The 14335-nt window shown below is 49.3% G+C and overlaps 1 protein-coding gene across 4 annotated transcripts; it reads right to left on the bottom strand.

The window, feature by feature from the left end:
* Nucleotides 1-4999: 4999 nt before the first annotated feature.
* On the bottom strand, nt 5000-13614 carry C1QTNF6 (C1q and TNF related 6). Of its 4 annotated transcripts, none has more exons than XM_010711399.3 (4): nt 13302-13614; nt 10209-10396; nt 9260-9497; nt 5000-8115 (listed from the first exon to the last, which is right to left on the bottom strand). In XM_010711399.3, exons 3-4 carry the CDS (start codon nt 9489-9491, stop codon nt 7568-7570), a joined length of 780 nt encoding a protein of 259 aa, XP_010709701.1. In that variant the 5' UTR covers nt 9492-9497; nt 10209-10396; nt 13302-13614; the 3' UTR covers nt 5000-7567. The 4 variants fall into 4 exon arrangements, with proteins under 4 accessions (XP_010709701.1, XP_010709708.1, XP_003202312.1 ...); XM_010711406.2 differs by lacking the exon at nt 13302-13614 and adding an exon at nt 10533-10642; XM_003202264.4 differs by lacking the exon at nt 10209-10396 and having other exon boundaries at nt 13302-13611.
* Nucleotides 13615-14335: the final 721 nt, after the last annotated feature.

Here is a 14335-nt window from a genome sequence, read left to right as displayed (position 1 = left end):
TCAGCAAGGACCTCCCTTTCTTTCTTTGCAAGAAGCAGGTTCTCAATGCCTGGAGGGAAGTTAGCTCTGGAGAAGGACTGCTCTGAGGTTTTTATTCCCCTTGCATCTTGGAAACGATGCCGGCAGCCCCGTACAGCAGCTCCCCTCCTTCCCCCTCCCTTGCCTCAGCCCCTGTGAGGGGGGAGGAAGAGCGTGGGCGGTGGAAGGAGTTGTGGTCCCCAGATGTGTGAATTGTTGCCGAGAAGAAATAGCGCACCACGGACAAAAGGCAGAGCAGCTCAGCTGAGGGAGAGCCATTGAGCTGGGTTTGCGTCACTGACCTTTTCCTCTAGCCCTTCTCAGTCCTCACCTGACCCTCCCACTGCTTCCCCTGCACTTTGTAGTCAGCCATCTCTCTGCACAGCGCTCCGCAATGGTGATTAAAGCAGGCACGGGAGCTTAGAGAGGGGGAGGAAAGTGGAAAAAAAAACCACCCTAAAGCAAAAAGAGGGCATTGCAGCGATCATCTCCTCATTTCCCTTGAGTTCACATCGCCCATCCCACCACTGACCCAGCACACCGCAGTCCCTGTCTGCTGCAGACCATTGCAATGTAAGCAAAGTGGTTCTGCCTCTGTTGGCAGCACTATGGATGGGGGAGGAGAAGCAAGCTGTCCTGGGGTCAGGGGAATGCTTTAGACTGAAGTACATGAACAAATGGAAATGCTAAAAAAAAAGGGAATAACCTTGAAAATGTGGTGCAATTGCAAAAGTCTACATAAGTATTCTAGAAACTCAAACAGTGCCACCAGCAGAGTAAATCACAGAATCATAGAATGGCTTCGGTTGGAAGGGACTTTCAGAGGTCATTTAGTTCCAACCCCAAATGAAAAGAAGCGGGAGTCAGCACGTGGAGAGGATTTGGGAGGTGTTTCAGACCATGTGTGGAGTGGTATTGGTCCTTAACCCAAAAGATACGCTTGTTACTGCCTGTGGCTGCACAGGCAGGGCTGGGCTTCCATCCTTTCCACTGCTTCACAAGAAGAATCAAGGACACGTGGAAAAAAAAAAACTGTGTGTGTCAGGGTGGGAAGTGAATGGGAGGGTGCCATGAGCCAACAAAAGCATGTGTGAGCCTCAGGTAGTGAGCCTCAGGTACCCCATGGGTTTACCCATTTTTATAGCTATACCCAAAGATTCCTTTGCTCCTTCTTTCAAGAGCCATGTGGATGTGGCACTGGGGCACGTGGCTAGTGGGCATGGTGGGGATGGGCTGACAGCTGCACAAGATGATCTTAGTGGTCTTTCCAAACTTAATGAATTTATGACTCAGTGATTCTCTTTTCCTCACATCACCACGTTGGACCGTGTGTAAAGAAGGCTGGAAAAGGGCAAAAGAATAGAAAGTTTTCATCCTTTAGAGGTGCTTGGCCCAAGTCTTGCACTAGGACACTATTCTGTGAAACACCCAGAGTGTGTTCAGGGCTTTAGAGCAGGGAACCAGATTAGTGAAAATTGTGCCTGCGTGATGAGCTTCAGTGAGGCAAGAGACCTGCTGCCCTCCTTCTATTTTGATGGGTGTTTCCCACCCCTGGCTTCTTTGAAGAATTGCAACTGTCCTCAGTGGCAACCTGTGAGGTTTGGACTATTCTCACTCCTCACAGGTAAGCTGTTGTTTATGTTTTCTGGGTTCTGTGGTCGTTGAGGCACATTAACAGCTTTGAGGTTGATGCAGACAAGCCTTGCTTCTTGTAGGCATGGCTGCAAGTAGGTTAGCATGAATCGAAAGCCAACATAACCCCCACTTTCCGCCCATCCAGTGCTGGGTTTCCAGCCTTGCATTCAGATGGGCAGTCCATTGCCCCTTAAATTTTTGGACATATCTGCTCTCCATCCTGCTCCCTCCCATCTTAGCTGCTGTGAAAAGGCATACGAAAAAGCATGAGATTCTGCAATAGTTCCCTGGTCATTTGTGAATTGGTTAACACAAACTCAAGAGGTTGAACTGGTCTGTGGGTTAAGAAATTGTCAGAAGCCTTTGAGTGGGACCTTCTGCCTGTTCCTCACAGTGGTATGTATAACTGAGGAGGGAGATCGCAGAGTCTTGTGGGAGTGGAGGAGACACACATCAATGGAAGCTGTACTTGTACAGAAGAGCCTGGTTCCTCAACCCCCCTCTACCCACCTTCTGATAGCATCTTGAGAGTGAGCTGGGCTTGCAAAGGGCAATGGTTTCCGTTGGCAGGAAGGCAAGAGATGTCCATATGGGGTTGGTATGTGTGTGTGTACATATGTGTGGGTGTGACAACAGAGCACAGCTCTGAGCTGGCCTCTGAAGCCTTGCTTGGCCCAGCAAACACCCCTTTAACCATTATGGAAAACTCGCCCACAAGACTGAGGTCTGAATGAAGCTGGTTATCTGGGTGGTTTGGGAATGAGAGCAGGCTGGAGCTATGCTAGAGAGCCTCCCAAGTGGTGCAGAAATCCCTTATATGTGGCAGACCCTATGCTGTGGCTGGAAGCTAAGCTGAGGCTCAAGGGGATGCTTGAGACTTCCCCCATGACTCCCCTATGGTGCTTGCAGTGCAAGCACTCACACTTGTGTCCATGTGTAGCTTGTGGTAGCAGTGGTAATGAGAAGACGGTTGGACTAGATGATCTTATAGGTCATTTCCAACCTTGTGATTCTATGATTCTATGATGTGGACTCCTGCTGCAGAGCTGATGGTCTCCTTCTGGGCCTCCCGCTCAAGTACTAACTCTATTTCACCCTTTTGGCCTTTCATTCCCCTTTTCTTGCCCTGGTCCTCTCTTATCTTTTCCCACAGCTATCACAGGACAAGAAATGATTGCAGGGTCTCCAGCTTCTACTGAGCTGGCTCTGACATGCACTTCCTCTCTCAGAGACAGAACCATCTCCTGCCCTTTACCTCCTCTCCCCTCCATCCTCCCCCTTCATACCTTCAAGACCACAAACCCACAGGAAACCAGTTTAAAGGGCCAACTTCGTGGAAGATACCTTCATAAGATTTTCATGGGCTCACATCTCAAGCCCGATATACAGAAGAGATTTTTTTAGTAGGAGTGTGGTTATATAGTGGGACAGGTTGCCCAGAGAAGTTGTGAATGCTCCTTCCCAAGGGAACAGGTGGGTTGGGAAGTTTAGAAACCTGATCAAACCTCATCTGGGGAGATGTCTGTGCCCATGGCAGGAGAGTTGGAACTACAGGATCTTTAAAGGTTCCTTCCAAACCAAGCCATTCTGTGACAGTATAATTCAATTCTATACCTTGCAGAAACAAGAAACAAAGCAATGGAGCCCTTTGCAACAGGGCTTGGAATTCTCTCCTTCAGGGGAGAAGAGAGGTTCCCACCCTACAACATGCTTCTTGCTTCTCTCTCTCGAGAGGTGCTTGCCATCACATGGCTCACATGTTGCAAAGCAGCTACCCTGCATGGAGAACACAGCACTGGGGGTGAATGGGATGACTGGAGGTCTCATGGCCTTCAAGGCAAGGCTGTATCCACTGATACAGAGATGTCACCAACTTCAGGACTGTTCTTCCTACAGTACTACAGGGTCCAAATTGCTTGAGCTGAGTCTCACCTATGGCAGCTCCCCAGCCAAACCATGGTATGATGGGTGGCACGGGCCTCAGACTCTGCCAGCGGTGCATCTATCATAGCCTTGAAGAACTGAACTGAACAGATTGTTCAGACAGCATTCTTCTCTCCAAATGGACAAGCTGAAGGACTGAATTGCAGAAAGCTTTTCTAAAATGTTTGACTGCACATTTCCACCCCCCCTCCTCCCTTGATCCACGTATTTTTAAGTGCAACAGAAGCACCTCCAATCTACCAGCATCTTACCTCAAGGGGCCAGGAGCACGCACAAGCACAACCCTGGCATTTCCTGAGGACACATTTCTCAGAAGTGAATAAAAAATGATGAAAAAAAGTCTGTCTCGGGTCTGACAAAGTGTCATATTCACTAGCATACACACAGCCCAAACTCTAGGCCTGACACAGGACCAAAGAGGCCTGTGAAGCATATGGTTATGTTTTCCATCCCTTGCCAAATGGAGCATCTGGTACATGTCAAACCACAGCAGAAGCTATTTGAAGATGAACGAGTCTCAAAACAGAAGCTCCTATATGGGCATCTGCTCTTGTTTTCTTGCCCATTTCTCTATCCAGTTAGGAGTATTTGTCCAACCAGTCCAAACCCCAAACACTATTTTACCTCTTCTACCTGTACTGAGACCTCCTATAAGAATCATCTCCCTCCCTGGGACTCTATCCCTCCTAGATCTTCCATTTAAGACTCCAAATCTTCCCACCCGCTAACCCTCAATTTCACCATTTTCCCCAAGCTTATGTGCAATTGTGACTTGTCTTTTCACCTCTGATCTGAATCTTTGTATTATGCTCAGGTTTTCCAAAATAGGCGTCCAGATTGAATCTGGAACAACTGCCCCACCATTAAACGTACAGATGTCTAGTCAAAAGTTTAATGGTCCCCTTGCCTGCACAGCCTGGCTTTTTCCTCTTGGCATAGGAAACAGAAACACCACAGGGAAAACACTCTCTTATCATGCTTACTACGTGCCTGATGGAAAGATGTGCCAAAATTGAAACAAGACAAAGAAGCTGATCCCCTTCGGAAAAGTCCAGCCTTGGTCCAGCCTTTCTCAGTAGAATTAGTTAAGTGCTTGAAAATTAATCCTAATTCTTTTCTAATCCTTTTCTTGGGTTATTTTCAAAGCATTCTGCCTTGAATTTGCTTAAAGCTATCCCAGGAGAGAGAAGAGAGCTGTTATAACTGAAAGTCTCTGTGAGAGCAACTGTCTTTAAGGAAACAGAAAGGGATTGCCAAGGATTTCCTAAGGAAGTTCACAGCTGAATTAGACTTTGTACCTGTTTCTTTCAGATCAGTATCTTTTTTATTGCACTGTTTAGCTATAATTGGAGGTAGAATGGATAGACAGGGAAGAAAAAAACAGATCTAAGTGCAAAACAACCAAGGAAAAAAAGTTTAATATCAATGAAATTATATATATATATATACACACACAAAGGTTCTCAGAGTTTGTTTCTATAATATAAAGCACCATTAATTCCACAGTACTTTACAGCTCAGCCTATTATACCTTCCAGAAAGCAACCAAAACTTCTGAAAATTTATTTAGCACCAAGGGATTGCCATCTTGTTTAGCACCAAGAAGCCTGTTAAACATACCCTTTGGCCCACCTGCCTTCCTCTACCACATGCATCAAGCACCATCTGGATGCTCATGAGTAACACGTGAGATCTACCACTGGAATTAAAAAAACAAACAATCAGAAAAGGAGGAAAATAGAAGGTTGTTTTTGGAGATATTCAGTGTTATTCAGTGCTTGCTTCTCTTCAGGAAGATATGGGGCACTATACACTGTAAATACACAATACCTGGGTTTGCAGCCTGTGGCTTCAGAAGACAGAAAGGGATTCAGACCTGAGCATCAGTTGCAGCATGCTTCTTCCTTTCTACTGCCTGTAATCCTGTCTCTGAGCAATTCCATACGCTTGTTCTACTAAAGGAGAGGAAGAAGCTTAGTTTCCTTCCATTCCCATGATCTTGTCATCATGTGGTTCCCTGGGAAAGACCCAGCTTCACCTCGGTGAAACCTTGTTTTTATACACCTTTCATCAGTGACAACAGTGGAGAGGATCATGAGCCAGAAAGTGCCTGAAATTCATTCCAGTCTGCACAGCTTCCTTAGGAGAGCAGGGAGGGTAAGTAAGCAGGGCAAGAGAGAAAATGTCCTGCAATTCTCTCAAGCATTTTCAATAGTTAACTTGTGTTCCTGCACCTTTGCCATCCTGGGCTGAGTGTACCTGATTGAGTCCTAATATAATAATTTGATTTGTATCTCCAGTGGAGATCTTTGATAGTCCCAGTACTATAGACAGAGACCATGGCTAACCATGAGACTGTGGCAACATAAGTCAGAAGACTTCATTATCAATGATGGGCAGCAGAGAAATACAGTTTTTCCTGCTTGTCCTGTCCTGAGACTCAAAAAAGAGACAACTCTTGGCTCTGCTGTTTGTGGCAGCATCACAATACATGGAAGTGATTTTCCCAAAGTGCTGAATCAGCCTCACATCACCAGAGGGGTGTGAGTGAGGGCAGTGTGAGGCCAGTATAAATGGTACCCTAATATCCTACCACTGGCATCCTTTCCCACTGCAACAGCTCTGACCTGACAAGGAGAGCAAGCGTTTGTTTTAGCCACATGTTTTTCTCAGTTGCTCTAATGAGATTGCCAGAAAAAAGCACAAAACATGTGGCAGGGAAACTTTTAATATGGGTCGAATTGCTGAAGTCTTGCTTCCTTTCACACCACTGTTTTGCCTCTACTTTTTTCCATCACACGAGCAAAGAGTTGCCAACTCATCCAGGTCTGGAAACTGTGGTTTAACTGCAATTGGCCTTGCAACCTACAGCTCATATTGTGAAACAGCAGTCTCTCAACACCAATGTGAGAGAACCACCTTCAGGAGGAATGACATAATGGCATGCAGGAGCCAGGGCCATGTCATTGGTACCAATGGGTGCATCTCTGTCACAGGAGTGAGCAGAAATCAGGCTCACCAAAATGCACTTGGGAAAGGGAAAGCCCTTTCTGGACTGGCTGGCTTCCCACAGCTGGGGAACCGAGACCAAGTGGTACCCCAGCAGGCTTGGGAGGATGGTTTGTAGGGTTGTCCCTCGTTCTGTGCTTATGGTTTAATGGGAACAGAGTGGTGGGCTCTACTCATTCAACAGCAGATATCTCTGAATTATCTGGCTGAATGTCCAGCCTGGTACCTCCCAGAAGAGCTAGAGCTAGCACAGTGGAGGACTGTCCCCCCATGCCACAATTTTACAGCCAGCCTGGGGAAGGACCACAGGATCCAGGAGCCTGGGTCATAACTTGAGGGCTCTGAGACCCAGAATGGTGTCTATGGAAAGTCAATGATGTAACAGAAAGGCCAACACCAAAGACCTTTTTTTGGAAAGACAGTATCATCTCCCACCACTCCTAACTCTTACTCTGTTCTAAAGAAGGCCAGTAGACCCCAGTCCACTCACAAGGCTACAGGTGTGAGTGCTGGCATTAGGGCCACATTGCAGGCAAGACTGGCATGTCCAATTGGGACAGAAAGAAGCCAGGGCAACAAGGAATTTCCAGACCTTTCTATGGGAGTCCTTTGTGTAGGAAATCCCAAGAAAGGACACATCCCCAGGAGCAACATCTTAGTTCTCCTCCCACTTTAGGATCCTACAAGCCAGCCACATCCTGCTCGTGGACTTAGAACAAGCCAATCACTTAAGCTAAGTCATGAGATGAGGTATGAGAGACGATAGTGTCACGCTGTAAATGCACAGCTATAGGCCTGGCTGCTAGAGAGCGTGAAGTGGGAGCCAGAGCAGCAAGTTTCACACTCAATGCCTGAGACTTCACAGGCCCATTTCCAAGAGATTTGCAGTGGTTACGGGCAATAAGAAGAGAGAGAGAGAGAGGAAGAAGGCCAGAGAGGCTTTGGAAGGGAGGAGAGACAATTAGTCAAGGCTTGGCTTGACCAGATACCCACTGAAGGTGATGTACACATCAACATCATCACTGTAAATGGCATTCTCTCGCTCCCGCTTATAGAGCCTCACCCAGACCTCATCATTTTCCTGAAGATCCAGCATGAGGCTCTGGCTCTGCATGATGCTGCGGTCACTGGGTTGGGCATACAAGATGACTGTCTCTTCTTCGTTGCGCATGATGTGCATGTAGGTCTCCTTGAAGTTCCAGGTGTGGACGTTGAGGCTGAAATAGTAAAGGCCAGCTACAGAGCAGTAGAACTTGCCATTGAACATGTCAAACTGACTGTAGAGGTTGACAAAGACGGTGTCAAAGATCAAGACCTGGAAGCCCTCGCTGCTGTGCAGTGCTTTCCTGCGGCCAACAGAGAATGCAGCATACTGGTGCTTGCAAGGATCTCCTGCTGTGCCCATCTGTCCTTTGCTGCCTTTCTGGCCCTGGGCACCCCGCTCTCCACGTGGCCCTTCTTTGCCCCACTTCCCTGGCATCCCAGGCTCTCCTCGATCTCCTTTCTCTCCTACAAAATGAAGCAGAGAACACAACCCCTGTGTGATATCAGAAGGAGAGATGTAAGAAGTGGTGAGAAAACCCAGTGAGGAGACAGAGCATTGCTAAAGGATTGAGGAATGACAGAAGAAGGAACACTCTTTGATGGTCACAATATTGAGCTTTATGGAAAAGGAGCCAACAGAGCTATGGATGTGACTGGGTTTTTTTTCTTTCTAACTTTCTGTTCACTGCCTGGTATGGCTTTGCTGGAAGCACTAGGGTCTACTCCTAGGAGACTCCAGAGCAAGATGGAGAACAACAGTGCAAAGTACTGCTCTTGGCCTCTTCTTCATTCTCTACACTCCCTTACCCCCACCGCAGTATCTGCCTTCCTACAAACCTCTTTCAGGACCCAGTTATCCACATACTGCTCTTGCTACATGCTGGAAAAGGGGTTATGGGCAATAAAAAGAGAGAGAGAGAGAGAGAGAGAGGAAGAAGGCCAGAGAGGCTTTGGAAGGGAGGAGAGACAATTAGTCAAGGCTTGGCTTGACCAGATACCCACTGAAGTTGATGTATACATCAACACCATCACTATAAATGGCATTCTCCTGCTCCTGCTTGTAGAGCCTCACCCAGACCTCATCATTTTCCTGAAGATCCAGCATGAGGCTCTGGCTCTGCAGCATCTGGCTCATGATGCTGCGGTTACTGGGTTGGGCATACAAGATGACTGTGGAGAAGTACTGACATATATAGGAGAATATGATTAGAGAGGAGCAAGGAGTGAGACTGAAGAGACAGTGTCCAAACTTAACTGGTCAGTGGGAAAAGATCCAAGCTGAACTTTATGAGTGATGCAGCGTAGGTTAGAGGGCTGGTACTTTGACAATACCAGCATAATTTGGGCATCCTCTGTAATTAATACTGTAGCTTTACCCTGCTGGTAAAATGTTCCTCCTTCCAAAATGGTGTTGGTGTGTTGCTTGTCACAGGTTTGGGCAGACATTAAAACATAGAGAAGAGCACCAGAACTCACTTTTTGTGTATAAAGAAGGTAAAGGTCAGAGCAGCCTCCAGCAGAATTTCTAGCCTCCCAGATTTAAGCTTTGTTTCCCCATGTGTGCTAGGTTAACTGGTCTTGGCACTTTGGGGCCAAGATGAGCACTCACCCTTCAGTATGGTGATATTGATATAGGGACGGATCTCTGGCATTGGGTAGGGCAGGTGGTGGTGGCTGGAAGGCGGTGGTGGGGCATCTGCAGAAGAGTCTGGTGGGTCACAGCAGCGCCTACAAGCACCAGGGGCAGGTTCTGTGAGGTGGAGTTCATCAGTGGGTGCTCCAAGCACAACAAGAGGAAGAAGGAGGAAGGCCAGGGGTGTGCGTAGGTAAATTATGTCCATGGTGACCTGGGAAGATATGAGAAAGTGCCCGAGTGAAGGATAAGAAGGGAAGGACATGGGGGATTGAGCAGAGATCACCAAGAAACAATAAATCTTGGTGGCTGGAGCCAGCGGTGGGACAGAATGGCAACTGTCCTGTGAGGGAGATACATGCTTGGTGTCCCTGGAGACTCAAGGCTGCAATCTGAGTAGCAAGCATGTGGCCCCAGGAGGATGCCCCACACCCTTCAGCCCAGACCAACGGAGACTGGCTGCTAGCCCTGATGGAAGGCTTGAGCTTCAAAGCCTGTCACTAGGCAAACCACTGGAGCCACTCATCTCAGCTGGCAAACCACTGGAGCCACTCAAAGCTGCCAGGCTGGGATAGAGAAAGAAGGTGCAGAAAAAGACACAGCTCCTTCAGCAAAAGCACACTCCAATAGGATGATGAATCTGTGCGGACGGCTGTGAAAAACTTGCCCAGACCTCCAGTCAGTAGCTGTCAGCTATTCACAAAGTTAACTCAATATCCCAGCAGGAGTCACACACACGTCTCCCTCCAGCCTCTCTTTTCTCTAACATCATATCCCATCCCTCTGTGTTCCTTGGACCCCCACCAGAGAATCATAGAATTATTTGAGTCGGAAGAAACCCTTAAAAGTCATCGATCCAACTCCCCTACAACGAACAGGGACACCCACAGGTAGAAGAAGGTGCTCAGAGTCCCTCCAGACTGACCTTGAATGTCTATGGGAACAGGGCATCCACCACCTCTCTGGGAAGCCTTTTCCAGAGCTATTCCAATTCCTGTCCCAGTGCTCAGTAGCGTCTCAGCTCCTCACTTCCCTTTTGTCACAGGAGGAGAGCCAAACCCCAGCACCTCGCCTAAAGAGATGACTGACTCTTGCAAAAGGTTTGGAGTGGAGCTGAGAAAGCAAGCAGAGCAGAGCAGGCAGCTTTCAGACAAGTATGTATGCAAAAGACAGACATGCAAGCATGCTCAGACACTCCCCATTCAGCTGCTGCCCACCCTGCTTCTGCCCACACCCCAGAGCAGCTCACCCTGGATGTCGAGGCCTTCCTGCTGTGCTCTCCAGCCCCACTGCTTGCCGGCTGCCCTCTGCCTGCAGAGCCAGCCTCGGGACCCATGGCTTTAAGAGCCCGCGCTTGGCAGTGGCTTCTGAGTGCTGGCAGGGTGCATGGCCTGGGATTGGACCTGCTCCCTCCCCTCTCCTCCCCCTCCCTTTCCCTCCCTGGCTTTGGGCACATTGCAGACTGGCTTGGGTAGCAGAGCCTCTTAACCCTTTCCTAGCTGGTTCATTTCCCTCTTTTTCCTCCCCTGCCTTTTGTCTTCTGGAATGGATTGCACTCTCTGAAAAGGGTGGGTAAGGCAGAAGGGGAGCATCCCACCCCAAGCATCTTGGGGTGCAATGGTGCAGGATTCTTTCCTGTCTGCCAAACCCCTATGTTAGCCCTCCTCAGCCCTTCATCTGTCAGCCCATGTTTTCTCCCAAACTCCATCTTTCATTTTCTTCTGCATGGTTCCTCTTTGCGCATCACTGCAGTTTCTCACCTCAGTCATGCTATTTCCAGCAGGCTCATTTGCCAACTGGGAGAGGCACCGTTTTTTTCCTCTCTGGTCATCCTTCCCCAGGCAGAGCCCCAAGTCTCACACTTGAGCACGTGTCACAGCAAGGTCACATCCCGGGCAGAGAGGTTTGCATGGCAGGGGTTTGCCAGCCCCAAGCTCAGCCCTGTTGCAGCTTGCCAAAGTTGAGGCTCTGCAGCAAATAATGGTAGTGGTCTCTGCCCCAGCCTGGTGCTAAGTGGTCTCCTTGTGCCCTTTGGGTGAGAGCTATGTGGCTGCCCTGGGAGTTTGGAGAAAGGAAGGCTTTAGGGTTCCTATGCTGTGGCAAAGCTGGGTTTAAGATTTTATGCTCTATAGAAGTGCATATATGCAGGAGGAAGGATGGGCAATAATCCTTTCTGCAGGGGCCCAAAGTGGCAAGTCAGCGCTGCACATTTGCCAATGGAATCTGGAGAAAACTACCACATTTCTGCAGGGAAAAGGGTTTTGTGCGTGTCTACGTGTTCTTGGATATTTGTTTTTGGTTTTGTTTTACTTCTCCCAGTTATGCGGTTTGGGAATGGGAGGCCCTCGCTTCCCAGAGAGTGGCTGGTGCTTGGCAGGACCCCAGCACCACTGGAGGAGCAAGCGGAAAAGTCTGGGAAAATATGTGCAGTGAACTGGGGGATGGGAAGGAGGGGGCTGGGAGGGCTGGAGATTCTCTCGGGCTGTCTGTCAGCCTGCAACTTAATGAGCACAGAGCAAACAAACATCCGTCTGTGGCCAGAGGAGCACCACGGTACTCACTGCCATGTTCATGAGCTCCTAGGACAGAGACACTCCCCTCTCTCTCAGATTTCCCTGCCTGCCTCATTTCCAAGCATGACACTCCCCCTTTTTGCAGCTCCCTGCCTCACATCTGCCTTATCTCTACCTTTCCAACAGAGTGGGCAAAAGGAAGGTGTTTGCCCCATTTCCCTCCCACCTCTCCATCTGCACACTGGGTTTGCTCTCAAACTAGCAAATGTTCTTCATGGAGAATCACAGAATTATAGAATGGCTTGGGTTGGAAGGGACCCCAAAGATCATCTAGTTCCAACCTGAGCACCCTATTGGAAGGGCGCCTGCCATATTCTTGTCTGTGAGCAGGACTTTGTACCTAATGTCTTTCCCAAACTGTACTGAAACACTCAAGGAGCCAGCAAACAAAGACAAGGGGAAATGGTTTTGTACTAAAAGAGGGAAGGTTTAGATTGCGTGTAAGGAAGAAGTTGTTTACAGTAAGGGGTAGTGAAGCACTGGGACAGGTTGCCCAGAGAGGTGATAGATGTCCCATCTTTGAAGACATCCAAGGTCAGGCTGGAGGGGCTCTGAGCACCCTGATTAAGCTGTGGGTGTCCCTGTTCATTGCAGGGGAGTTGGGCCAGATGGCCTTTAAGTTTCCCTTAGAACTCAAACAGTTCTGATTCCAAGACTTGCTCTGGTAGCATCACCCTACTAAGCAGCAGTTAATGCCAATAAAAACACCTTTGTCAGGGCAATATTGCACTTCTCTCTGAAAGCAATGGGCTGCCCAGCAAAACAGTGCTGGTGCAGACACTTTTCCAAGAGGTTCTGGCTTGTGTGGCCAAGTGCTCCAGTGTATGGGTTTTGAGAGCACTCTCCCCTGTCCACGTGCCAGCCACACTGCTGAGCGTAACCTAACCTGCAGGCACCCTGTGTGTGTGCTCAGCTGTCCTCCAGCTCTCTCCTCACACACTGCCTTGGAGGGAGCCCAGGGAAGCTCTGGCCAGATTGGACAACAGCAATCCTTGCTCAAAAGCAGCTGTTTCCTCCTCCTGCATTTCCTCCCTTCTCCTGCAACCTTCTCCACAAAGGACAGAGCAGGGGGTAAGCCTGGCTCTCCCTCAGTCACTCCCCACATCCTATTAACCCTGTTTGCCACGAGCACAGAAGGAAGGAAGCTCCTTGCTGTTTACTCCCCTTCCCACCCCCTGTGTACAGCTCAGCTCTTCCTGCACACATGGACCCCCTATCCTGCTGCCTATGCACACATCTACCCACAAACACTGCCGTGCATCTCTTCCATCTGTCAGCCCTCTGGAGAAAAGGCATTGTCAGCACCAAGAGGCAGAGGAGCAGCCCCTTCTATTCTCCTTCTAGGCTGCTTCCCCTGGAGAAAGGCAGTTTTCCCCTTCCCCACCCCTCTTCCCCTGCTCTCCTAGAGCAGCACAAGCAGGAAGGGGAAGCAGAAGAGCTCTTACCTCCGTGCCCCTCCACAGAGGAGTCCCGCGTTGGGTTTGGTGTATCCTCAGCTGCTCCTGGTTAGCAGTGCAGGGAGGAAGGGAGCAAGGGGAGGGAAGGATGGAAGGAGGGAGGGAGGGAGAGCTGGCGGGGCCCAGCTGACTCCAGCCAGATGCTCGCCAAGTGCTCTTATGTAATTATCGTCCTTTCCATCCTGCCTCGGAGGCCTTGGTGAGTGCCTCCCCCCCACGCTGCCCCGTGTCAGGCTTGGCTTGTGCTCCCTCCCTCCTTCCTTCCACCCGCCTCACGCTTTGCTCAGCAAAACAGCTGATCCTTTCTGGAAGCAAAGTTCCTGCTCCTGGCTACTGCCTCTGCTGCCCTTGGGAAGGGAGAGCACATGCTCCAAGAGCACGGGACCAGTGAGCAGCGTGGCTCTGTTGCTCAGCTCCTCTCCATCACTTCTCAACCCTGGTGGTGGCCCTTGTATTGATCCCAGAAAGAAACATTGCGCTGACTCTTCCTCCATTATCCGTCTCATTTTCCAAAAGTGGAGAGTGAGGCACAGACAGAGGTGGGACATTCAGTGCCTGCAGATGGGGAGGAGAAACTTGCAGTACAGAAGGATAATCATAGAATCATGGAATGGCCTGGGTTGAAAAGAACCAGAATGATCATCTAGTTTCAACTCCCCTGCTATGTGCAGGGTCACCAACCACCAGACCAGGCTGCCCAGAGCCACATCCAGCCTGGCCTTGAATGCCTCCAGGGGTGGGGAATCCACAACCTCCTTAGGCAACCTGTTCCAGTGCATCACCACCCTCTGTGTGAAAAACTTCCTCCTAATATCTAACCTAAACCTCCCCTGTCTTGGTTTAAAACCATTCCCCCTTGTCCTATCACTGGTAACAGAGGTAACAGTGACTTTCCATGCTGCAGTGCTTTGGGGCGCTCCCAGGTCACCCCATAACATCCGCATGCCCTCTGTGTTCTCTGGATCACTGATCATTGCAGGCCTAACTGCAGAGTGGGATGGGAAAACAAACCTTGCCCAGCC

The sequence above is a fragment of the Meleagris gallopavo genome, chromosome 1 (assembly GCF_000146605.3).
Source record: "Meleagris gallopavo isolate NT-WF06-2002-E0010 breed Aviagen turkey brand Nicholas breeding stock chromosome 1, Turkey_5.1, whole genome shotgun sequence".
In the NCBI taxonomy this organism is placed as follows: domain Eukaryota; kingdom Metazoa; phylum Chordata; class Aves; order Galliformes; family Phasianidae; genus Meleagris; species Meleagris gallopavo.
The sequence above is the reverse complement of the archived record's forward strand: the minus strand, read 5'-3'. Positions and strand labels throughout refer to the sequence as shown.

What these genes read in the sequence shown, in the direction of transcription:
- C1QTNF6 (XM_010711387.2), bottom strand. Translation starts at nt 10,619, where the DNA reads ATGGGTCCCGAGGCTGGCTCTGCAGGCAGAGGGCAGCCGGCAAGCAGT. An exon ending in GGAAGGCCTCGACATCCAGG is followed by an intron (nt 9,498 to 10,532) that starts GTGAGCTGCTCT and finishes ATATCTTCCCAG; the next exon opens with GTCACCATGGACATAATTTA. An exon ending in CAATATCACCATACTGAAGG is followed by an intron (nt 8,116 to 9,259) that starts GTGAGTGCTCAT and finishes TTCATTTTGTAG; the next exon opens with GAGAGAAAGGAGATCGAGGA.